General features: G+C 41.9%; 1 protein-coding gene across 12 annotated transcripts in view; it reads right to left on the bottom strand.

The window, feature by feature from the left end:
* The window catches only part of dnmt3ab (DNA (cytosine-5-)-methyltransferase 3 alpha b), a 627,694-nt gene that overhangs the window by 111,419 nt on the left and 490,024 nt on the right, over nt 1–26,251 (bottom strand). For all 12 annotated transcript variants that reach the window (XM_087977018.1, XM_087977035.1, XM_087977038.1 and 9 more), the window contains 2 exons: nt 16,790–16,902; nt 7,521–7,704 (listed from right to left, as the gene is read on the bottom strand). In XM_087977018.1, coding sequence (XP_087833144.1) covers nt 7,521–7,704; nt 16,790–16,902 — 297 coding nt within the window. The remainder of the gene's footprint in view (nt 1–7,520; nt 7,705–16,789; nt 16,903–26,251) is intronic.

The following is a 26,251-nucleotide window of genomic DNA, read 5'->3' as shown; positions in this document are numbered from 1 at the left end:
CATGCTTTTATGAATCCTTTCTCCCCTCCCCTTACATCTGTCTCCATCCCTTCTCTTAATCCATCTCATCAAGCATTCACTTTCCACTCTGAGCCTCCACTGTGATGCTAAACATTCTGTACTCAACAAAGGTCTTACTTAGTTTTATCCTTCTGTGTTCCATCTCAATAAAGTTTGAGCTCAACATGATGTTGAACTCTCCTGCGGTCACCTTCACCTCTGTGCCCATTTCTTTGGGTAAGAGTCTTCTCCCTATCCGATAGACCTCTTCATCCACCTCCAAAACTCTCCCTCCACCCTTTGGCCTTTTACCTACACTTGACTTATTCATTGAGAACTGTTGATATGACAGTGATCACCTTAATTTCTCTCCTTCCCTCACCCATCTCCCTCTGAACTGACTGCACTCCGTGCTCTCAGATCCAACCTTGACTTTATAATCAAAGCTGCCAACAAGGGGGGTGCGGCTGCTGACTGGCGCACTAACCTGTGCACTGGGGAGGCTGAGCACCACAGCTCAGAGCCCTCCTATCTCTCTCTGGACTATGACCCCAGTCTCAAAAACCAGCTATTGTGACCATGACTGTTACTAATCTCATATCATCTTGTCTGGGGATCTTGGAGAAGGTTTTTTTTTGATAAGATTAGATATCCATAGCCTTCAAGCTCCCAGTTCCTAACAACATACGGCTCGCTTTTACCTTCTTCCCAAAATCCACAACAGGACTGCCCAGGCATACCAGTTGTGTCTGCCTGTTCCTGCTCCATTGAACGTATCATTTCCTACTCTGAGTCGATTTCTTTTCGCTGTCCCTTCCCACTTACATCTGTGATTCCTCTAATGCTTTACATCAGAATTCCCAGCTCGTGGGCTGCAGCCATCTCTTCCTCGCCATGGATGTGCATTCCTTTACATGTTCAACTTCCATCAGGATGGTCTCAGAGCTCTCCACTTCCTTGAAAAAGGCCTGAACCATTCACATTAACCACCACCCTCCTCTGCCTGGCCAAGCTTGTCCTCATCCCAAACAACTTCTCTATTAACTCCTCTCAGTTTCTTGAGGTCTAAGGCGTGGCCATGGGTACCCCCATGGGTCGAGTTCAACAATTTTAGAACCTGGGCATCTTTATGTCCTTTACTCAGCCCAACATCCCATATCCTGTCACGACATGGGCGTATTTACAGCACGGCCAACCCATTTTCATCTACTTATAGTCCCCACTGTCAACTTTTCTTTCTCTATGGCAAGCTATTATCCAAATGTTTGTCTCCCTGATGGTCATTCTCTCTCTCTGTCTCTGTGTCTCTCTTTCTGTCTCCCTTTCTCTCTGTCTCCCTTTCTCTCTGTCTCCCTTTCTCTCTGTCTCCCTTTCTCTCTGTCTCCCTTTCTCTCTGTCTCCCTTTCTCTCTGTCTCCCTTTCTCTCTGTCTCCCTTTCTCTCTGTCTCCCTTTCTCTCTCTTGACTCCATTTCTGCCCGTCCGTTCAGTCCTTCCCCATCATCCCTGTCTTCAACATATGTATTACCTTTTCCAAACTACTATTAGTTCTGAAGAAGGGCCACTGGTCTCGACCCTTTAACTCAGTTTTCTTGCCACCGACCTGCTGAGTTTCTCTGGCAAGTTCTGTTCTTATACCCTTCTTTAGGTAAGGAAAATAAAACTGCCCACAGCATTCCAGGTGAAGTCTCACCAAGATTGTTTATAATTACACCAAGAGTTCTTTACCCTTAGACTTTGAGCCCTTTGTAATAAAGACTAAAGTACACTTTTTCCTTGATTGCATGTTGTACTTAAATGATAACTTTTTTCATTCGTATACACAGATATCAAAATCCTTTTGAATATCAACAATGCCTAGTTTCACATCATTTGAAATATATTGTGTTCTCCTATTTTTGCTAATACGGATAAATTTCTTATCTTCTTCATATTGTATTGCATCTGCCATGTGTTCCCCCCAACTCACTCAACCTGTGTATCATTGCAGTTTCTTCGCATGCCGCTTACAGTTTACTCTTCATCTTATCTACAGTGTACAGAGATGAATAACTGTCAGGAATGAGTGATGCAAAATTAAATATCTCCAAAAAATGTTGATGGGGATAGCACTGCATGAAAATGTTCATTGATTGCAAAGCAGGCACCAAGCTAACTTTGTACAGGCTGCCGATTTCAATAATTGCTGCATGCATCAGTATATTTCATGCTGTTGATTATCTGTGTACATCAATGGACTCAAATCAGAACTTGCTAGCACCAGTTAAAGCCCTGCTTTAAAAGGAACTAAATTGTGGCTGGAGCAAGTTATTAGAGTGGTGCAGGCAATGTATCTGAATTAGGAACAATGAAGAATGAACAGCAGAACACGGCAGGAATGGCTGCACTGGATCCTTTGGTGGAGGAGATGTTCTATATTTTCAAGCATCAGCAGACTCTCTGGACACACATTCAAGAGGCAGTTGGAATAAACAGCCCCGACGGTCTACACCAGGAGTCAAATCTGAGTATCTGGATGCAAAAGCTTCGGTAACCTCAAAACAAGTGGTCAAGGGCAGATGATACATCTTCAAATGTTATGTCCTATCCATGTCACCAGCCTCAAACAAAGCTGAATTCACTATAATCCCATCATTCAGCTATCAGCAAATTCTAATAATAAGACCATAAGACATAGGAGCGGAAGTAAGACCAGTCGGCCCATCGAGTCCACTCCGCCATTCAATCATGGCTGATGGGCATTTCAACTCCACTTATCCGCATTCTCCCCGTAGCCCTAAATTCCCAGAATTTATCAATTTCTGCCTTGAAGACATTTAGCGTCCCAGCCTCCACTGCACTCTGTGGCAATGAATTCCACAGGCCCACCACTCTCTGGCTGAAGAAATGTCTCCGCATTTCTGTTCTGAATTTACCCCCTCTAATTCTAAGGCTGTGTCCACGGGTCCTAGTCTCCTCGCCTAACGGAAACAATTTCCTAGCGTGCACCCTTTCCAAGCCATGTATTATCTTGTAAGTTTCTATTAGATCTCCCCTTAATCTTCTAAACTCCAATGAATACAATCCCAGGATCCTCAGCCGTTCCTCGTATGTTAGACCTACCATTCCAGGGATCATCCGTGTGAATCTCTGCTGGACACGCTCCAGTGCCAGTATGTCCTTCCTGAGGTGTGGGGACCAAAACTGGACACATGGGGCCTAACCAGAGCTTTATAAAGTCTCAGTAGCACAACAGTGCTTTTATATTCCAACCCCCTTGAGATAATTGACAACATTGCATTGGCTTTCTTAATCACGGACTCAACCTGCATAATGAAGCCTCATAAATAATGAGTTTCATATTGTCGTATGTTTCAATCTGATAACAATGTTCCTGAATCACCTCATCCTTTTGCACTTGCATTGCTGCTAGCCTCACACCCAGATCTCTGCTTGCATACAATGTCATGAAAGCCACAGCAGCAAACAAATTGTATGAGAGACTGAAAACAACAAGTGCTGGAGATCACAGCAGGTCACATAGCATCCATGGAGAGACAGCAAGCTAACGTTTCAAGTCAAAATGTTAACTTGTTCTCTCTCCATGGATACTGTCTGACCCGTTGTGATTTGCAGCATTTGTTGTTTTCAATACAGATTCCAGCATCTGCAGTAATCTGCTCCTAACTGTATGAGACTCACTGGCACAGTTCTGTCACTCTTGCAGGATAAGATGCCACACAGTCAAGTACAAGTACAAAGGGAGAGATGCATTTATTAGAAGAAACAATGCTGCTATTTTGGCCAACATGGACTGTAACCTCAGAACAGGGTGGTGTACTTGGAACCTAATTCTATTTCAAAACCACAATTGCTTCTGATTGCAAAGCTTCAGATGTTGCAAGCATGCACCTCTTACTTTCCCTCAATACCCCTTATCCCATTTCAATTCCACCACTGTAGCTTTCTCCTTTCAGATACATAAGAAATGCAAGCTAACCAGGCATTGGAGGAAGTGCCAGACGCTGATGGTGAACACAAGTATTCGGTCAATTTCACTTTGCAACCAAGGCATAGTTTAGATGATGGCATAAGCAGAACATGTATATGATGAGACACTGGGCACAAGTGATCTACAGCCAGAACACAGGGCAAATATACTACAAGCGTCAGCTCACGAGTTACTACCGAGTCCTTAGATGAGGAAGCTGGTGGGACAGGCTACAGAGGTCAGCTAATGGTTATGCGCAAGCAAATAATTGGTGCACTGCCATGGCCTCTGGAAAGCCTCTGTGTGATGTCATGAAGCAAGGAGAACTCCACACCAACTGAAGCTGGGCTTTGATCAGAGCTTGGAGTCCAAACATTTCATCAAGGAAATACTGGCTGAAGTTGTTCTGTCCTTTGTGGAGCGATAGCCAACGTGGCGACTTCCACTGCAGCATAAGCAGCAATCATCCAACCTCCATGTGCTGCAGTGGAAGTGCAGGCTACTGCTATGTAAGCTGACTGCTGTTATCATGGCTATGTTCACAGTTGTCGGACTGTTAGTGAATGGAGGATTGGGGTTCCGGTCACTGGTATCACACCTGGTTACAGTTCTTCACCGGCAACTTGTGCAATTTTGTTTCTCCCTTTTACACCGTCTTCCTCATGCACCTGCCTTCCCAGTGCTTGCCATATAGCTGGTGGTAACACTTGGTCATTTATGCTGGTGAGACCATCACGAAGCTTGACATTTGCTGTGCCAACTACTGTGAGGTTCCTCCAGTGCAAAACACAATTTCAGAAAGCCAATAATCTGCTGGTACACGTTATGTGTGAGTTGTGCACCAAGGTCCTCATGCGAGCAAGATGATGGTCCATGGAAATGTGAGGAAGAGCCCTCTTTATGCAGCAAATAATGACCTGGAACACACTGCCCATAAGAGTGGTGGATGTAGAGATGATAAATGATTTCAAAAGGAATTACATGGGCCGTTCAAGCTATGGAGATACAATGGGGAAATTATACTGACTGATTGCTCCATGTGGGGCTGGCAGAGACTCAATAGATCAAATAGCCTCCTGTATAAAAATGACGCTGTCACCATTGGATAATCCTCATCAACCAGTTGCCACCCTTTGGTTTGATGTGGTGGATAAATTATAGTGGACACAGCAGATTGCTCTAAAATGAAGGCACCATGACTGTGGCCAGGATACTGGGCATTGACTTGAAGATTCCATATTCGTGATCACACACAAGTTGAACTTTGAGATACTGGAAGTCCTGTTGGTTCAGAACTAGGGCAATGTTGATAATGGGCACCCACAAAGTGATGTGTGTGTTGTCACTGTGACAGTTAGCACAGGAAAGCCTAGACTCTTAGCAAAGTCTCAACTTGTGCAAACTGAAAAATCTAGTGAAAAGCTCGAAAACATGGAGAACGGTAGCAGCAGTTGGAAGAAACTACCAGCAACCAAGGAGCTAATGATAAAAGGAAAATATTGAAGATAATGGAAATCTGAAATAAAAATAGAAAGTGCTGGAGAAACTAGCATATCTAGCACAATGTGTAGAGAGAGAACACAGCTAACCTTTTGAATCTAGTATGAATAAACTGGATTTAAAACATTAACTGTGTTTCTCATTCAAAAAATGCTGCCAGACCTCCTACGTTTCTCTAGCACTTTCAGTTTTTATATAATCCTTTTTAGATAATCTCTTTAAATAGCACTTCTGGAGGGTATCATCCCTGCTGGAGTTGGGAAAAACACGGATAGGAGAGTAGCTAACATAACCCCAATATTTAAAAAAAAGGTACAGCGAAAACAGGGAATTATAGACTGATTAGCCTGACCTGGTATTTGGGAGAAATGCAACAGCCCATTTAAAAAAAAATTTAATAGCAGAGAACAGAGACAGAATCAGACAGAGGCCGCAGGGGCTCTGGCAGTGTTCCAATGAAGCTCAATGCAAGCTGGAGGAACAATGCTTCACTTTCCACTTTACAGTCTCTAGGAATCGACAATGAGTTCAATACCTTCACAGCATGATCTCTGTCCTCCATCTGATTACAACATGGCCTCCACCTCATGTTTTGTTGGCTTTACACTCAGCAGAATGGACATGTTTTTTCTGCTTCATGCCTATTTTCCATCTCAATATTTCTTTTACCTGCACGAGGACTCCCTTTTGTCTTTTGTACTGGCATCCTAACCACCTGTTTTACTCGCTCCACCTCTGCCTCTGTCAACAGGATAAAAACGGTAACATTTTCCGCCAGCTTTTAGTTTTAAAGAAACTTGGACTTAAAACTTTAACTATATCTCTCTCCGATGATGCTGCCAGACTGACTAAGTTTCTTCAAATTTTCATCTTTTTATTTCAAATTACCGACATCAGCAGCATTTGCTTTCATTACGGCACATTATCAGCTATTTAGGGCTGGAGGGTGGATGGTGAGATGCTCTCAGCAATGAGTGAGCTTGATAATTGGCAAGTCTAATGATCAGTAGGCACTGCAACAGGATGACTTTTATTGATTGAAATTAGGATACTTCAACACCACAGGAGGAAGGTAAATTGCAAATTTAGTTTATCGAGACAAGAAATGTATTAGGTAGGGTGTATCATAATATGGGAAAATAGTTGCACTGATTAGATTATTCAACTGCTTAAGTCTATTCAGCACGATCACAGCTACTCTTGTAACTGAATTCCACTTCTCTACCTTGGTTAAATAACCCCTTAACTCTCAAAAATCTATCAACCTCAGTTTCAAAATTTTCAATTAGATTTTTGGATTTCCATGACTTTTTTTCCAGACATGCTCACTATACAGTTCACCTCTAGTTCTAAGGTCATGTCCCTTGATTGTGAACTTAGCCACCAGCAGAAAGATTTCTCTCTATATAAGCTTCAACTCCTGTTGAAGACATAATTCGCACACTGGGTTTAATGAGATCGGGGCCGTAATGATCCTAGGAGCTTGGGCTGCTTTTGAATTAGTAGCTGATGGGGTGGAGGATAACATGGAGATGGGACAGCAGGGCAGTGGATCACATTCTGGCCTATGCAATGGCTTGCATCTCTGTGTGCTTTTTTTCAGATAGGAGAGGATCTTTATGTTCCAAGGTAAATGGAGAACTGGGACCCGGCATGTAGAAGGGATAGGTTTGTTACTGCTCATTAATTGTTTTGTAAAAAGGTTGACTTCTTTGCATTCAATATAAATGCTTCAGTGTTGTCAGCTGTTCCTGCAGATTATAGCAGGTCGACTTCAGAAGCCTCCCGTTAAATTGCTTAAAAAGCTCTTGAATGACTTCAAGCCACCCAATTAACAAAGCAAGCAACTTCACTTCCCTCCCTCACCTTTCAGTGTTTGGAAAGATCATCATTTGGGAACACAGACAGGAGATCAGCAGCCATGCCGCTGATGTTATTTCTTTTCCACTGTCCTGCCTCAAAGCGAGCCTGACTTAGGAAGGGCACCTCTATCATTTTTATGCTACATGTTTACACAGCTTTAAAAAGAAAGATCATGAAAATAATACTCACAAATTCCTGGTCATGGTTATTAGCAAAAAACTGTTGGAGCCGGACTGGCCAATCCTCCCTCCGCCTTAGCAGTCCAAAGATTCCTTTATGATTGCACATGTAACAGTTCCAGGGATCTTCTTTAATGGCTGCTTGTGCAGCACCTGGTCCAACCAACAGATCCACACATTCCACACAGAAACACCTGTATTAACAGAAAATGGAGCAGTATCACTGTACTTGGTGGCAAGTTTGTAATTCAGTGACAAGATTGCTGGATCTTACAGCTTTGGTGGTGAAGATACTTCTGGCTCCAGTACTTTCATCAAAAGCTTCAGTACAGGTTTTACTAGTGGTTTAAGAACAGGGCCAATATTACTGAAATAACAAACTAGATTTGATAATCCTCTCCAATGAGACTGAATAATTCGTAATTCCCATTACTAGAACAAGAAATTCAAAACCAAAAGTTTCTATTTTCTAATAACAGTATTACATCATAATACTTTGCAGACGTTAGTGTTGAGTTTTGAGAAATAAAAAGGTACTAGTGGGTTTTGAGAAGATTTGTAGTTCAGGTTGAGGTTCTAGATGAAGGTTTACTCACTGTTCGATGAAAACAAACTTTGCAGTTCAGTGAGCAAACCCACATCCATAAAAAGGTAGTTTTAACAAAAATTTTAAATTTTTATTTCTGTACAGAGTTTAAGTTCAGCTTGCAAGATTGTACTGCTTATGTTTAACCAAATTTCTGTCTTGCCCCTGGCATTATATTTGACTCGAGACTGACCAAATATCTGCAGCATAATTAAGAGTGCTATTTAAATCTTTGTAACATTGTACAACCCCTTCTGATCAACATCAGCTGAATCAATCACCCATGAATTTGTTACATCTAGATTTCATTATTTCAGTTCACTGTTAACTGCCCTTCTATATTTTTCCTTTGTAAATCTGAAGTCACCCAAAGCTCTGGTGTCAGGGTCCTTACTCTCATAATGTCCTGTTCACAAATCATCTCTGAATTTACTGACATACACTGGCTTATGGCCAATCAGTATGCTGATTTTAAAATTCATATTCCTGGTTACAATTTCCTTCTCCATCCCTATCTTTGTATTTTTCTCACTCCCCACAGTATATCAAGATATCTTCACTCATAATTCTGGTCTCTAAAGCATTCTGATTTTAATTGTTCCTTCAGCTGCCAAAATCCAAAATTCTGAAATTCACTTCCGAAACATCTCTTTCCCTTTCCTCCTTCAAGAAGCTCTTCAGAAAACCTAAAATTACCCAAAATAAAACAAAGAACTACGGATGCTGGAAATCAGAAACAAAAACAGAAACATATATAGCAGATCCGGGAGCATCCGTGGAGGGAAACAGCTGTAATGTTTCAAGCCCAGTGACCCTCTTTCAGAACCTGAACCTCTCCACAGAAGCTGTCAGACCTGCTGACTTTCTCCAGAAATTTCTGTTCTTGTTAACAGTGACCTCTTTGACCAACCTTTTGACCATCTTACTAAATACTACCTTGTGATTTAGTGCTTAATTATGAATTGTCACACTCCTGAAGCTCCCTACAGATGTGAATTACATTGAATGTGCTCCACCCATTAAGCACTAGGTGGGGGGGGAAGGATGTTTGCATTGTGGTAATGTCACTGGCTGAGCAATCCAGAGACCCAGGTTTAGACATTGTGGAAATGCGTTTACATTGCACCACTGTAGCTGGTGGAACTTAAATTTAATAAAGTTCCCAGAGTAGATGAAATTACACCTGATGACCCTACTCCACATACCACACTTTTTATGGTCTGCTGGGAATTAGACAGGATCTTCATGATGCCATTACCACAACATTGTACAAAAAAAGAAAGAAATCAAACTGCTCCAACTACTGTGGGATCACTCTCCTTTCTATGGTGTGGAAGGTCCTGACAAGAACACAGGAACATGGTTGTGCTTAGCATTATAAGACCACAGGAGTAAAGCCAACAGTTTCTGAACATACAAAGGTACCACAGACATAGGATTTGAACTCTGACAATTCTAAGAAAAGCATTGTGAGAAAACAAGGGTCTATATATCACTTTTGTAGATTCCAACAAGGCACTAGATACCATGAGCAGAGATGGCCTTTGCAAAATCCTTGAAAAGTTTGTATGCCCCGGTATAATAGTTTCATGAAAATTAATACAGAAAAGTCAAGGATGATTTGCAACCTCTCGAACTCCTTCTGAATCTCCAATGATGTGAAGCAGGGTTGTGTGCTCGCCCTGCCTTTATTCAACATATTCTTTGGCTTGATGCTTCTGCAGGCAACATAAAACCTTAAAGAGGCTATTTATTTACCCTTCTGACCCGATGGAGGTCTTTTCAACTTCAGATAGCTTCAGACTCAAATAAATAGAGGAACCTTGATTATCCTAATGACATGGGCGGGGAGTACTTTGTTTGGATAATCGAAAGTTCGTTAATCAAATGCATCAGGACCCTGTGCCCTTGTTCAGATAATCGACGTTTGGATAATTGAGATTCCTTGTATACAGGGAAAACTCATCTGTGAACTTCTTTTTCTGGTCCACAATCAGAAAACAACAGTTTTCCAAGGCATACCCATAGGTTCTGACTGCAATTGTGTACATCTTTTAGAGAGCTTCCATCTGTGCTGCCTCCACAACATCTTCACTGGCTATACCACATCACAGACACTGAAGTCCTGGAAATAGCTAATACCATCACCAAAGAGGCCATCCTCCTGGAAAGACATTGCTTGGTGAGATCATATTGACATCTGGCCAAAGATCAAAAGAAATGATGGAGAAGTTTGGCTGGGTGGCATAAGGTTTCTTTAACTCTTTCCTGCAACGTGAACCTTATTGGATTCTGCACCATGAATATTGTTGAAAGATTAAAACTCGTTACCCTTCCCTAATGTCTTTGAGAAGCCGGTGGCAAGTGGCAGGTATACACACAATACTGTTATGAAGGGAGCTTTAAGATTTTGATCCAACAATTATGAGGGAATGATGATCTAGCTCTAAGTAAGGGCAGTGTGTTACTCGGAAAGGGAATTTACAAGTGGTGGCATCCTCATGCATCTGTTGCCTTTCTAGGTTTTAGAGGTTCTAGATTTGAAAGGTACTATCAAAGGAGTCTTGGTGATTGCTGCAGTGCATCTTGTAGTTGGGACACTTTGCTGCTAATGTACATTTGTTTTGGTGGAGTGAATGTTTTAAGTTGATAAGAGTTATCAATCAAAGAAGCTGTCTCCAGCACGGAGACAGGCCCTTTGGCCCAAACTGATCCATACTGACCGAAATGTCCGTCCACACTAACCCCATTTTCCTACACTTGGCCCATATGCTTCTTGTCTTTCCAATTCATGTATTTGTCCAAATGCCTTTTAAATCTTGTTAATGTACCCACCTCAACTACTTCCGCTGGCAGATCATTCCAAAAGCATACCACCCTCTGTGTAAAAATGTTGCCCCTCAGGTTCCCTTTTAATCTTTCCCTTTAAACTGATGCCCTTGATTCATCAACCCTGGCAAAAAGACTGAGTGCATTCACCTATCCATGCCTCTTATGATCTTATACACCTCTATAAGATCCTCCCTGAGTCTCCCAATCTTTAAAGAAAAAAGTCCTAGCTTGTCCAACCTCTCCCTACAACTCAAACCATTGAGTCCAGGCAACAACCTGTCCTGGATGGTTTTACGTTTCTTCAGTACTGTTGGAGCTGCATTCATCTAGGGAGGTGGAGAATAATCCAACCTTCTCCTTACTTGTGTCTTGCAGATGGTCAAGAGACTTTGAGAGTCTGGAGGTAGGTCATTTGACACAAAATTCCCAGATTCTGAGCTGTTGTTGTACACAGTATTTGTATGGCAGCTCCAATTCAGTTTTTAGTCAATGGTAACCTCCATGATGTTGATAGTGAAGCTTCAGCAATGCCACCGAATGTCAAGGAAGGATGTTAGATGTCACTGGCTGGCACTTATGAAATCTGAATGGTACATGTATGAAAGATTAAAAACTTTACAAGTAATATCAGCAACTGAAAACATACGTAAGAAAATGTACAGGGCACAGCTGGATCCTTGGGACTTCAAAGGTGGCAGTGCAGGGTCAGACAGAAAAGCCATTGTTTGAGATACTCTTGCTATGATTGGATAGCTAAGAAAGGAATCAAGGCTGGGAGGGGAAGGCATAACAACACTGAGGTTGCTAACCATGTTGCACATCAATGTAAATTAAGCAATTTCTCATTTAGTCACTAAGTAGAAGAAACCTTGCTCTTAAATGTTTGAAGCTGTATCGAAGCAGGAACAAATGGATAAATAGTGGAGAGGCAGAACATATCTAAAGATGAAAATAAGACTGGGATTCAACTGTGGTTTGGAGCCTGGATGCGTCAAAAAGAGCAATGGATAATATTCTTTTGGGTTCTCCTTTGAGAAAATGTTTGCCAAGTTCTGTTGCCTCTGTTATGACCATTTATGCTTTATTTGCTGCTTCCCATCTCTCATCTCCTTGAACCTCACAGCCCTTCAAGATATCTTGTTCCTTTTAATCCTCAGCCCTACTGCGTTCCCAAATATAACTGATTCAACATTGATATCCGTGCCTTCAGTTGGCTGTGTCCCAAGTTCTGCATCTCCATCCCTAAAGCTTTCCAAATACAGTATGTTCTTCATTTAAGACTCCTCTTCGACCAAACTCTTCATCATCTGAGTCGAGAATTTGGTGCTGGAAAAGCACAGCAGGTCAGGCAGCATTCGAGAAGCAGGAGAATCGACGTTTCGGGCATTAGCCCTTCATTATGAATGAGGCTTGTGAGCTGGGGGTGGGCGGGTGGTGGCGAGAGATAAATTAATCATCTGATCTAACATCGCCTTGGGTGGCTCAGTGTCATATTTTGCTCATATGAAGCGTCTTGGGATTTTATTTATGTTAAAGGTGCTAGATAAATATAGGCAGCTGGTTTGACCCCAGTAACAAATAACACATAGAACAGTACAGGCCCTTCAGCCCTTGATTTTGTGCCAGCCTTTTATCCTTCTCTAAGATCAGACTAACCAACATATCCTTCCACGTGCCTGTCCAAGAGTTGCTTAAATGTCCCAAATGTCTCTGACTCTACTACCACTGTTGGCAGTGCATTCTACACACCCACCATTCTCTGCATAAAGAACCTACTTCTGACATCTCCCCTAACCTTCCTCCAATCTCTTCAAATTATGCCCCCACATGATAGACATTTCCATCCTGGGAAAAAGTCTCTGGCTATCTACTCTAAGCCTCTCATCATCTTGTACACCTCTATCAAGTCACTTCTCATCCTTCTTTGCTTCAATGAGAAAAGCCCTAGCTCCCTCAACCTTTCTTCCTAAGACATACCCTCCAGTCCAGACAGCATCCTGATAAATCTCCTCTCTGCACTCTCTCTAAAGCTTTCACATCCTTCCTATAATGAGGTGACCAGAACGGAACACAATATTCCAAGTGTGGTCTGACTAGGACTCCAACAGCTGCATCATAACCTCACAGCTCTTAAACTCAATCCCCCTGCTAATGAAAGCCAACACACCATACACTTGCTTGACAATCCTATCAACCTGGTTGGTAACTTTGAGGGATCCATGGACATGGATTCCAAGATCCCTCTATTCCTACACACTGCCAAGAATCCTATCTTTAACCCTCTAATCTGCATTCAAATTCAACTTTCCACAATGAATCACTTCATACTTTTCTAGGTTGAACTCCATCTGCCATTTCTCAACCCAGTTCTGCATCCTGTTAATGTCCTGTTGCAACCTATAACAGCCCGCCACACTATTGCTACTCCACTAACTTTCGTGTCATCGGCAAACTTACTAACGCACCTTTCCATTTCCTCATCCAAGTCATTTATAAAAATCACAAAGAGCAGATGTCCCAGAACCCATCCCTGCAGAACATCACTGGTCACCAAGCTCCAGACTAAATACTTTCCATCTACCACCAACCTCTCTCTTCTATGGGCCAGCCAATTCTGTATCCAGACAGCCAGATTTCCCTGTATCCCATGCCTCTTACTTTCTGATTGAGCCTACCATGGGAGACCTTATCAAACACCTTGCTAAAATCCATGTTGCCATATCACTGCTCTACCTTCATCAATGTGTTTTGTCACATCCTCAAAGAATTCAATAAGGTTTGTGAGGCATGACCTGCCCCTCACAATGCTGACTATCACTAATCAAACTATGGTTTTCAAAGTAATCATAAATTTTGTCTCTCAGAATCCTCTCCAATACTTTGCCCACCACTGATATAATACTGACTGGTTTGGTAATTCACAGAATTATCCCTATTCCCTTTGTTGAAAAGAGAATAACATTTACCACCCTCCAAACTTTTGGTACTACTCCAGTGGATAGTGAAGGCGCAAAGATCATTGCCAAAGGTGTATCAATCACTTTCCTCGCTTCCCATAGTAACCTTGGGTATATCCAGTCCGGCCCAGGGGATTTATCTATCTTTATGCTTTTCAAAATTTTCAGCACATCCTCCTTCCTAACATCAACCTGTTTGAGCATATCAGCCTATTTCACGCTGTCCTCATAAAGGACAAAGTCCCTGTCAGTAGTGAATACTGAAACAAAATATTCATTAAGGACCTCCCCTACTTCCTCTGACTCCAGGCACAAATTCCCTCCACTAACCCTGATCGGCTCTACCCTCTCTTTGGCCATCCTCTTGTTCCTCACATAAATGTAGAACGCCTTAGGGTTTCCTTAATCCCACCTGCCAAGGCTTTTTTGTGCCCCCTTCTAGCTCTCCTAAGTCCATTCTTCAGTTCCTTCCTGGTTACCTTGTAACCCTCCAAAGCCCTGTCTGATCCTTGCCTCCCCAACCTAAGCAAGCTTCCTTCTTCCTCCTGACTAGATGTTCCACATCCCTTGTCACCCAAGGTTCTTTCACCCTACCATCCCTTCCTTGCCTCAGTGGGACAAACCTGTCCAGCACGATTAGCAAGTGCTTCCTAAACAACCTCCACATTTCGGTTGTGCATTTCCCTGAGAACGTGTTCCCAATTTAGGCGCCCCAGTTCCAATAGCACTGTAATTTCCCCATTCTGCAATTAAATACTTTCCCATACTAGGCAAAAGTGAGGACTGCAGATGCTGGAGATTAGAGTTGAAAGTGTGGTGTTGGAAAAGCACAGCAGGTCTGGCAGCATCCAAGGAGCAGGAAAATCGATGTTTCGGACAAAAGCCCTTCATCAGGAATCCTAATGAAGGGCCTTTGCCCGAAACGTTGATTTTCCTGTTCCTTGGATGCTGCCTGGCCTGCTATACCTTTCCAGTACCATAATTCAACTACTTTCCCATACTGTCTGCTCCCATTCCTCTCCATGAGTATAGTAAAGGTCATGCAGTTGTGTTCACTATCACCAAAATCTTCTCCCACTGAGAAATCTGACACTTGGCATGGTTCATTGCCAAGCACCAAATCTAATATGGCCTCCCCTCTAGTCGGCCTAGCTACATATTGAGTCAGGAATCCTTCCTGGACACACCTGACAAAAACTGCTCCATCCAAACTATTCGAACTAATTAGGTTCCAAACAATATTAGGGAAGTTAAAGTCACCCATGAAAACAACTGTTACTTCTGCATCTTTCCAAAATCTGCCTCCCACTCTGCTCCTCTGTGTCTCTGTTGCTATTAGAGTGTCTATTGAAAACTCCCAATAAAGTGACTGCTCCTTTCCTGTTTCTGACTTCCACCCACACTGACTCAATAGACAAAACCTCCTCGATGACCTCCCTTTCTACAACTATGATGCCATCCCTGATTAGCAATGCCACTCCCCCACCTCTTTTATCTCCCTCCCTCTTCCATTTGAAATATCCAATCACTGGAACCTCCCAACCATCCTGCTCCTGTGATATCCAAGACTCTGTATTGGCCACAATACAGTTGCTCCAAGTATTGACCTGTGCTCGAAGTTCATCACCCTTACTCCTGACACTTGCATTAAAATAGACACACTTCAACCCATCACATTGACTGCAACTTTGTTTTATCAACTTCTATCCTTACTCACAGACTCTCTGCACACTGTACCTGCCTGTTCACCACCAGCTACACTATCCTCTGATCCATAGCTCTGGTTCCCATCCTCTGCCAAACTAGTTTAAACCCTCCCAAAGAGCTCTAGCAAACCTCCCGTCCGGGACTTGGTGCCCCTCCAGTTCAGGTGTAATTTATCCTTTGTTTACAAGTCCCACCTTCCCCAGAAGGTATTCCAATGATCCACATATCTGGAGCCCTCCCTCCTACACCAGCCCTGCAGCCACATGTTCATCTGCAGTCACTCTCTATTGTTAGCCTCACTAGCACGTGGCACCAGTATCAATCCTGAGATTACTACTCCACCGTCCTGCCTCTAGCTTCCCGATATTTTCTTTTCAGGTCCTCCTCCCTATATCATTGGTAGCGGTGTGTTCCATGATTTCTGGCTCTCCCTCCTCCTCAAGAATCCTGTAGGCTCGATCTGGACTTTAAGCAGTTCTGAGCCCATTCCTCAGCCTCACAGATTTATTGCCTTCCCTCTTCAGCACTCTTTGATCTCCTCTCTGATGATCCGTAACTCCAGGCACTGCCAACTTGATCGCAGAACAGCAATTTGTTATTGGATTATTATTTTAACCCTGAGAGTTGATCGCCTTATTCTGCATCAAAAATACTGCAACTTTATCAATTAATAAATTGAAAATCTTAACTTCAAAAAGCCCTTGTTTTATTCCAATTGCCCAATCTGACAGTGTCCTAATGAAAATTCAAATTAATCACAGTGGAGAACCTTAAAGTCTAAAATGATGTTACGGAAGTATAGGTTATTTTAGTATTTGTGAGATTAATTTACACAATATATTTTCTTTGGTAGAAGCTCTTAAAGAGAATTTTTCCCAAATTGAGTGTATATGCATAAAATCTGTCTTAAGTTTCAATATCTACATATATGATTTAAATATCGTGGTTTAAATGTGGTGATTTAAGCCTGTAATAATCTGACAATAAGTGACTTATCCACACTCATATCCAGCAAAGGTATAGAATGTAACGTACAATGTTACTGCAAAATGGGATAACTCCTGGATATGTAACATGTGACAACCGTGGAAAGTACATTCATCACAGTGCATTGCCATTAGTATCCTATAAGGTGATTGTGCATTCTGCATTTCTTCTTTTCCATTTCCTAGTTGTAGAAATCTGAATTGATCGTACCTGCAACAATTATTGTTTCCGCACATGAGTACCTCCCTGCCCCCACAGCAGATGGTACAGTAGGACTGGTAACCGTCATCATCGTACTGGTATGCACACTCCAAGAAGCAATTCTGCAAACAACCACAACATGATTTGGAATTTCATAACCGGCAATTCAACTGTACTTTCTTTACCCTTAAGTGCACCTTGTAGTCATTGTGAGCTAGTGCAATGGTGCTCACTTTTGGATTGTCTATGCCACTCAGTGCTTGACTTCAATTACATAGATTCTTCCACAACATTAAGCTTTAACATCAAAGAAAAATATCTGACTAAATAATAGCATTCTATGGGTTGGCCTGTGGCTTTGAACTATCAATATGCCACATTACAGAGTTTCACAATATGGGTTCAGGCCTGCTAACCTGCTGGGGTATCTTGAGAAGGTAAGTAGAGACAAGGTACTTCCCAGCAGGGAGAGAGGGAGGATCAGAGGTTAAGTAAGTCTATGGTACTCTCAAGCACTTCCTAGAAGCCAACTCAAAAACTGGCTTTGGTAGAGGCCTGAAACAGATTACCGACCCGTCCTCTCAGTCAGAAAATGGTGGGCGATGACCTAGAAAAAGGAAAAGAAGAGGGCTGAGAGTAGACAACACTTCTCTTAAAGAGACCTGCCCATGGTGGTGGAGGAAAAGGAAATGGACATATTTATATGTGTGTAACACACAAACCACTGCAGAAAAATAATCAGAAATGGTAAAGCTATTTACTTTGTCCCAGAGGTAGTGATTTGACACAAGCACGTGAAATACAGACATGAAGCAGGGAACAATCTTACACATCGTGAGGACCTGCCCCCTTTCACTTTTCATTTCACATCTGTTTCAAGTAAGTAACTGTCTCCTAGAATCTACAGAAGAGACTTACAACCAGTTATTAGTTTTTAATTAACCTTATTTTAAGCCCAACACCGTGTGGCACACATTGTGGTGGGGAAGAGAAAAATACTTTCTATTTGAAGTATTTTCTCTGCTCCTCACCGAATATAATCCCTCATTAACCCTTTGAGTACTTGCTGTGCCTTGCAGCTTTCACAATGTGCACATTGGGCCCTATTTTCAAACCTTTTGCTGCTTTGAAATGTCATTCGCAGAGTGTTTGTTTTGGGCAAGTTGCACTTGCAAAAGTTTTACTTTTTTCCCCCCTTTGTCTGGGGCAGAGCGCATTGCAGTTGCACAAAAAAACGTCTGCAAAGGTTTTCTGCAGTTTTTGGAGACAATTCCCGTAGGATTATCGCACTGAGGATGCGATATTCGAATCTCATGAACTGCCACAAATTGTCACATTTGCGTGAAAATGACTTACCCCAGTTTTAACTTGCCGTAAGCCCTGCAGAAACAAGAAACATACATTAAAATAAAAAAAATGTGAATGTGTTTCACAAATGACAAGGTATGTAGATGTTTTGGGAAACAGAACAATGCACAAGTAATAACTTCGCATTCTGAGGGGGTCATCTTCCCAAATGTTGTGTTCTTTGCAGGGCCTGACATCGTCTTCTGTTTTCTTTGATTTTCCTGCAAGAATTTCCTGGTTCACCACGATTAAAAAGTGTCTTTTTTGATTTTCTCCAATAATGTAATTGACACATGATAGTACAAAAGGTGGCACTAAAATAAAACTTGGTTCAGCAAGATGTAACAGTGCGCAATTTTAAAAACATGCCAAAAATTTTCAAATGGAAAATTTCACCCATGTTCTGCAATGCATCTCTGCAAGCTAAGCAGCCATTGTGCAATCTAAAATGCAAACCATTGAAAATAGGGCCCATCACATTTCACACAAGGTGATACTGTATTTGTTGAATACCATAAAGTAATTAACAGAGCAGTGTGAAAGCATGCATCAGGTCTTTATTCACATTCTTATAACAGTCCTCAAAGGGTTTGTTTCTCTAAAATAACAACTTTTCCTCCACTTGTTCTCCATTCAGAAAATGCTGCAACCTGTAAAATTTCTTTAACTCAATATTAACAGAACTTAGCATAACCCAAAAGTTTGATGAACTCTGCCTTATATTTGCTTGTACAAGATAAATGCAAAGCTGCTTTGAGTAAAGCAGATATGAGTTGAAACTTTATTGCTGGAACAGCACAGCAGGTCAGGCAGCATCCAGGGAACAGGAGATTCGACGTTTCGGGCACAGGCCCTTCTTCAGGAATTTCCTGAAGAAGGGCCTGTGCCCGAAACGTCGAATCTCCTGTTCCCTGGATGCTGCCTGACCTGCTGTGCTGTTCCAGCAATAAAGTTTCAACTTTGATCTCCAGCATCTGCAGACCTCACTTTCTCCTTAAAGCAGATATGACATGATCATGTATGTCTAAGTGGCAGGAGAACTCCACAAGTAATCATTATTTTGGTCATACTGCATCTGCTTCAGTCAAATATTTGATTCCCAAACTCTGAAGATACTCTCTCTCATAGATGCATATCTGCAATTTGATTATGATACTGGATAATAACCCCTTTTGTGTTTCTGCAGTGAAGAGTTTCCATCAAATTCAACATCACATGCACATTATTATAATCAAGTATGCATATGTCAATGTGTAAGGGCTCTTGTGGTGCAGTGGCAACGTCCCTACCCCTGGCCAGGGCGCTCGGGTTTAAGTCCCACCTGCTCCAGAGGTGTGTAATAACATCACTGAACAAGTTGATTAGAAAAATAGTTGCATAAAAAACAAATAACTGTCTGTGTGTATGGGCTCTTGTGGTGCACTTGTAGTATCGCTACCTCAGAGTCAGGAGGCTTGGATTCAAGAACCACCTTCTCCAGAGGTGTCATAACATATTTCAACAGGTTAATTAGAAAGATCTACAAGCAGTAGTTAAGAGAGCTATATGTCTGTTTCCAATGGGCTTCTAATGCAACTATACCCTTTCTTAGTAATGAGACCAAAACTATGCACATAGTACTTTAGATGTGATTTCAACAATCCCCTGTACATGTGCAGCAAAATGTCTTTGCTTTTATATTCCATTCCTGTTTCAGTGAAAGATAGCGTTCAATTTGCCTTCCTAACCACTTGTTGTACTTGCATGCTAACTCATGCTTCATATACTAGGACACCCAGATTCTGCTGAGTTCTACAATCTAGCTTTTAAATAATATGCTGTTTACCCAGTCCATATGATCAAGTTCACAGTTTCTTTAATCTATCCATATCCTTTTACTGATTCCTCAGGTTTTCACAACTTGCCTTATTACCTATCTTTGTGTTGTCAGCAAATTCAGCAATCATTCATCCTGTTCCTTCACCCAAGTCACTGAATAGATTGTAAACAGTTAAGGCCTCATTACTGAACCTAAGGGCAGAATGAGGCACAGAACTGTTTCTCCCCCTCCAGATAGAGGTTGGAATCTAACCCTGTGACATTCTCTTGTCGTTTTTTGTTTGCAGGGACCTGGTGTGTAAACCACAAAAGCAAGGCTCCCATCATGAGAACCATAGGAAAACTATATTTCCTCCTACAAACCATTTTTATTTGGTGCTGCAGCGTTTTAGAAGGCAAAAAGAAAAATTATCCTTGGAGAGATTGCTGAGTCATCAAGAACATTCCAAAAGGTGTCACACCTTCAAACTTTGTTATTGGATACTGAATTGTAATATAGATATGTTTCAAAGGAGTGATTCATTACAGGGATAAAACCTGCAAAGGTACATTAATGCTTAAATTAATCAGCATTTTGCAATTGTTGACATATATTTCAGTACTTTTCTAATTGCCAAAAGAGTGATCACACTTTAAAAATGTAAACAAAAATGTTCTGTCAGCCTCTGTTGCCATGTTTCACAAACTGACAGAGCTGCTAAAATAAAACCTGCTTTCAAAAGTTAAGGAAAAAAATCACAGCATTTATTGTCAGGCATTCTGCTTTAAAATGGAAGTCTGACAGCCTGTTTTGTTAATTTCAGATGATATACTTTGGAGGCGTTTGTTACGACAGCCATAGCCGTTGTAACCGTGAATCCTTGAAAAGCTGTTCATGGCTTCAGCTCACCAGAAGGTCCACTGACCTAAGAATGATTGACCGTTTTAAGGAGCTGTGATAACAGATAGCCCTTGGACGTAATTTGTTGCTACAAAGATGCTTAAAATGACTACAATTTGTTTTTCACAGTCAGAGTAAGTTTTCTTCTAGTGTCAATGACAACGTATTTCAATTCAGCATTTTATTTAATACTGGGTGCTTATATTACCCAACTCCCACATAATTTTAAATGATTCCAATTGCTATCGTGAGAGTGCATTGGGGTTTAATAATGGGAAATGAGGACATGGCCGAGGCATCAAACAGGTATTTTGTGTCAATCTTCACAGTTGAAGACACAAATAACATGCCAATAATTGATAACAAAGAGGCTTTGGCAGGTGAGGACCTAGAAATGATCATGATCACTAAAGATGTGGTTTTGGGTAAGCTAATGGAGCTAAAGGTAGACAAGTCTGCTGGCCCTGATGGAATGCATCCCATGGTATGGAGCAGTTCTGGCAGATTAGAAAACATTAAATGTGATGCCACTGCTTGAAAAAGGAGGTAGACAAAAGATGGGTAATTAGAGGCCCATTAGCTTTACTTCTGTAGTGGGGAAAATGCTTGAATCTATAATCAAGGAAGAATTAGTGAGACATCTGGAACGAAACTGTCCTATCAGGCAGTCATAGCTTCGCTTCAAGAAAGGCAGGTCATGTTTAACTAATTTACTGGAATTCTATGAGGACATTACAGGGAGTGCGATGGACAATGGGGAATTGGTAGATAATAGACAATAGGTGCAGGAGTAGGCCATTCTGCCCTTCGAGCTTGCACCACCATTCAATATGATCATGGCTGATCATCCTTAATCAGTATCCTGTTCCTGCCTTATCTCCATAACCCTTGATTCCACTATCCTTGAGAGCTCTATCCAACTCTTCCTTAAATGAATCCAGAGACTGGGCCTCCACTGCCCTCTGGGGCAGAGCATTCCACACAGCCACCACTCTCTGGGTGAAGAGGTTTCTCCTCATCTATGTCCTAAATGGTTTACCCCGTAGTTTTAAGCTGCGTCCTCTGGTTCGGCACTCACCCATCAGCGGAAACATGTTTCCTGCCTCCAGAGTGTCCAATCCTTTAATAATCTTATATGTCTATCAGATCCCCTCTCAGTCTTCTAAACTCAAGATGTGGTGTATCTGGATTGCAGAAGGCAATTGACAAGGTACCGCATAAAAGGCTGCTGCATAAATTGCACAGCATTATGGGTAATGTATTAGCATGGATAGAAGATTAATTAGCTAACAGAAAGTGAAGAGTGAGGATAAATGGGTGTTTTTCTGTGTGGTGATCAGTGGCCTCAGGGATTAGTGGTGGGACCACAATGGTTTACACTTTACATAGGTGATTTAGAGTTGGGGACCAAGTGCAATGTGTCAAAGTTCACAGATGACACTAAAATGGGTGGTAGAGCAAAGGACAAAGTTTGCAGAGGGATATAGATAGTTTAATTGAGTTTGGTAAGGGTCTGGCAGATGGAGTATAATGTTGGTAAATGCGATGTCATCCATTTTGGTAGGAATAAAAGCAAAATCGACTATTATTTGAATGGTAAGACATTGCAGCATGCTGCTGTGCAGAGGGACCTGGGTGTCCTTCTGCATGAATCACAAAACGTTGGTTTGCAGGTGCAGCAGGTAATTAAGGCGGCAAATGGAATATTGTCTTTTACTGCTAGAGGGGATGGAGTCTAAAAATAGGGACGTCATTCTGCAAAGTATCAGGTGCTGGTGAGGCCATACCTGGAGTACTGTGTACAGTTTGGTCTTCTTATTTGAGAAAGGATTTACTGGCACTGGAAGCGGTGCAGAGAAGGTTGACTAGGTTGATTCTGGAGTTGAGGGGATTGACCTATGAGGAGAGGCTGAGTACACTGGGACTATACCATTAGGATTTAGAAGAATAAAGGGGGCATCTTATGAAAGCATTTAAAATTATGAAGGGAATAGAGTCATAGAGATGTACAGCACAGAAACAGACTCTTCGGTCCAACTCGTCCATGCTGACCACATATCCCAACCCATCTAGTTCTACCTGCCAGCACCTGGCCCATATCCCTCCAGACCCTTCCTATTCATTTCAAATAAATAAGATAGAAGCAGGGATGTTGTTTCCACTTCATCATTCCTGATGAAGAGTTTATGCCCGAAACATCGATTCTCCTGCTCCTCTGATACTGCCTGACCTGCTGTGCTTTTCCAGCGCCACTCTCTTGACTCTGATCTCCAGCAACTGCAGTCCTCATTATCTCCAGGATGTTTCTAATGGCAGGTGAAACTAGAACTAGGGGGGATAGCCTCAAAATGAGGGGGAGCAGATTTAGGACTGAGCTGAGGAGGAACTTCTTCACCCAAAAGATTGTAAATCTGTAGAATTCCCTGCCGAGTAAAGTAGTTCAGGCTATGTCACTGAATGTTCTTAAGGCAGAGACAGACAGATTCTTGAACAGTAAAGGAATTAAAGGTTAGGGTGAGAGGGCAGGTAAGTGGAGCTGAAGCCACAAAAAGATCAGTAATGATATTACTGAAAGGTGGAGCAGGCTTAATGGGCCTGATTAGCCTACTCCTGCTTCTATTATGTTCTTATTCCTGAGGACTGTACATAGTGGATACTGAGCGTGTGGCTAAAGATGACATTGGAAACTTGGAGATGATATAAGTGGCCTGGGGATCTAAAGCGGCATGTGGGTGTGGGGTGAGGTTTGAAGGGCCTTTAACTGAAATTGGGAACTGAGCTGCTCTGTTGGAGAGCCAAATCCTTCCTTTTACAAAACACCCCCCCACACCACACTCTCCTAATGGACTGCAGAATACATGATTAACCCAAACCCGGTGGGAAAATACAAACGCTCCTGGGCAAATTCACATGTAGATTCAAGTGTATTTTTAGAAGTTACTTGAGAAGTGTACAGGTCTGTCTTTCCCTCAGCCTACACAAAAATACAGACCAAAAAGCACAAAAGCCAGGCAGTTATGAAGAATCGCTCAAAAAATGCCTCACCATTTTGGGTACTGACTTTAGAAGGGATATGGAGGTGCTGGAGATGATACAAAAAAAGTTTTACAAGAACAGCTCCAGATAGCACAGACTTCAGTTACATGGCTAGTTTGGCAAAGTAAGAGAGAATGCAAGATTGATAGCAGATTTTATAAAGGTGTTCAAAGTCATGAGAGGTCTGGACAGAGTAAATAGGGAAAATGTTTTCTCATCGAGAACCACAGAAAACCAGTTGAGGATAATTGATATGGCCTCCTTCCGTATTATAGTCATTGGATAATCCTCTAGTTCTCATGATGTGGGAAATTCTAATTCCAACATGACTAATATTTGACTTTACAAACTCAGAATAAATTTCTTCAATTATCACTCAGGGAGAATGGTGGAAGCCATTCTGAACTGAGCAAATGTCATCATATATGAGGGATAGTAGACATCTCTCTGTTAGACGCTGGAGGAAGGAGTTGGGGGGGGGGGTGAAAGAGACAGAGAGCAAGAGAGGAATGGGGAGGGAGGAATGATTGTATAGCCTTAGGGACACCCCTCTGCAATGAAGCCACAGGGAACTATAACAACTGATGCAAAGTTTGAGCCTGTTACATTAGTGTTGTTCTACAGCACACTTTATCCAAATAAGCTAACTGAGCCCCATTTATAAGCAGGGCAACACTACCAAAGACTTTCTAACTATTATGGTAGTTGAAAGTGCCATTTGACCAAAATTCTAACACTCATTTCTAAAAGTCAAGGCTTTCCACAGGCTGCATGGCCTCGCAAAAGATAACTAATTGCTGGAAGCTGCACTGCTTCACATTAATTGTGCACATCCACAGAAAGGACAATTGATATGGAATTCCCGAGTTTATTTAGGCTCAATGTTCTTTCTCCATTGTCCTTGATTATAGACACAAAAATTGCTGAATCAAAGGACTTGATATATGGAACTTTAAAAATCCCCCAAATAAGCACTAACAAAGCAGACATGTTTTGAGAGTTGGTCGGTTTTTCTGCTCAGAGTGCCTTTCCTATTACCTATCAGCCAATTATCGCATACCCTTGACTTACAGTGCATCAGATAATGTCTGGGGTGATCCTCAGTCAACTGAGGCTGTTATGTGGTCACACCTGACCAGGTTAAAAAATCACACAACACCAGGTTATAGTCCAACAGGTTTAATTGGAAGCACTAGCTTTCGGAGCACTGCTCCTTCATCAGGTGGCTGTGGAGGACACAATTGTAACACACAGAATTTATAGCAAAACCTTTTGCTATAAATTTTGTCTCTTACAATTGTGTCCTCCACAACCACCTGATGAAGGAGCGGTGCTCCGAAAGCTAGTGCTTCCAATTAAACCTGTTGGACTATAACCTGGTGTTGTGTGATTTTTAACTTTGTACACCCCAGTCCAATACCGGCATCTCCAAATCAGACACCCGATCAGAATCCATTGGTTCTTGGAGGTGGATGATGACAAGTCAGAAACCTGCTTGAGCCTCAGATAGAGAGGTGTCCCCTTAATCCTAGGTTTGTGGACCTTGGCCCCAAGCCCACTCCCCTGAGGTCTTCTCGCCTGGTCTTGCTGAGTGGCCAACTCTCCCCATGCTGCTGCTACGACCAGGAAGTTGCTGGCCCATCAGACTGGAGCAGAAATCACTGAATGCTGCTCTGAGCTCTAAATGATTGTGGGACATCACAGCCAGGGCAGCTCCATGCTTGTTGGTGACTTTTGTCAGTAGTGTAGCAGTAAAACCTGCCACTTAAACAAAAACAAAATTGCTGATGCTGGAAATCAGAAACAAAAACAGAAACTGCTGAAGAAGCTTAGCAGATCTGGCAGCATCTGTGGAGAGAAAGCAGAATTAATAAATATCCAGGGTTCTGAAGAAGGGTCACTGGACCTGAAATGTTAATTCTGCTTTCTCTCCACAGACGCTGCCCGACCTGCTGAGTTTCTTCAACAATTTCTGATTAACTTAACCCTGCCACTCATGCTGTCCTATGAGTTTCTGAGTGGCTTTCCATACTTACTGAGGTTCACTGAACATATGCTGCTATCATGATGGAAATTACCTTGAAAGAACATGTGGAACATAACAACTGATGCAGTAACTGTCCCACATGTGACAGCAATTCATTGCCAGTGACAGCACACTACCAGTAAAGCCTCTGAAAACGAAGCTGTATTTTTCTAATGCATGTACAGTAATGAACATGTTATAAAAGCTTTTGAATATTTTCCTTAAATTTCCTCAGAAACTGATTCAAATATGCTAAGTAAATGCTCTCATGTTGTTCTTTTAACCTTACATTCTGTAATTTAAAATCAGATTACCTACACGTGATGGACACAACACTGATTATAATGCTTATTCTTTTAAATAA

Source organism: Chiloscyllium plagiosum, unplaced genomic scaffold (genome assembly GCF_037043375.1).
Source record: "Chiloscyllium plagiosum isolate Xiang-an unplaced genomic scaffold, Cpla_swu_hap1 HiC_scaffold_3, whole genome shotgun sequence".
Classification (NCBI taxonomy): domain Eukaryota; kingdom Metazoa; phylum Chordata; class Chondrichthyes; order Orectolobiformes; family Hemiscylliidae; genus Chiloscyllium; species Chiloscyllium plagiosum.
This window is presented reverse-complemented; position numbering and strand designations above follow the sequence as displayed.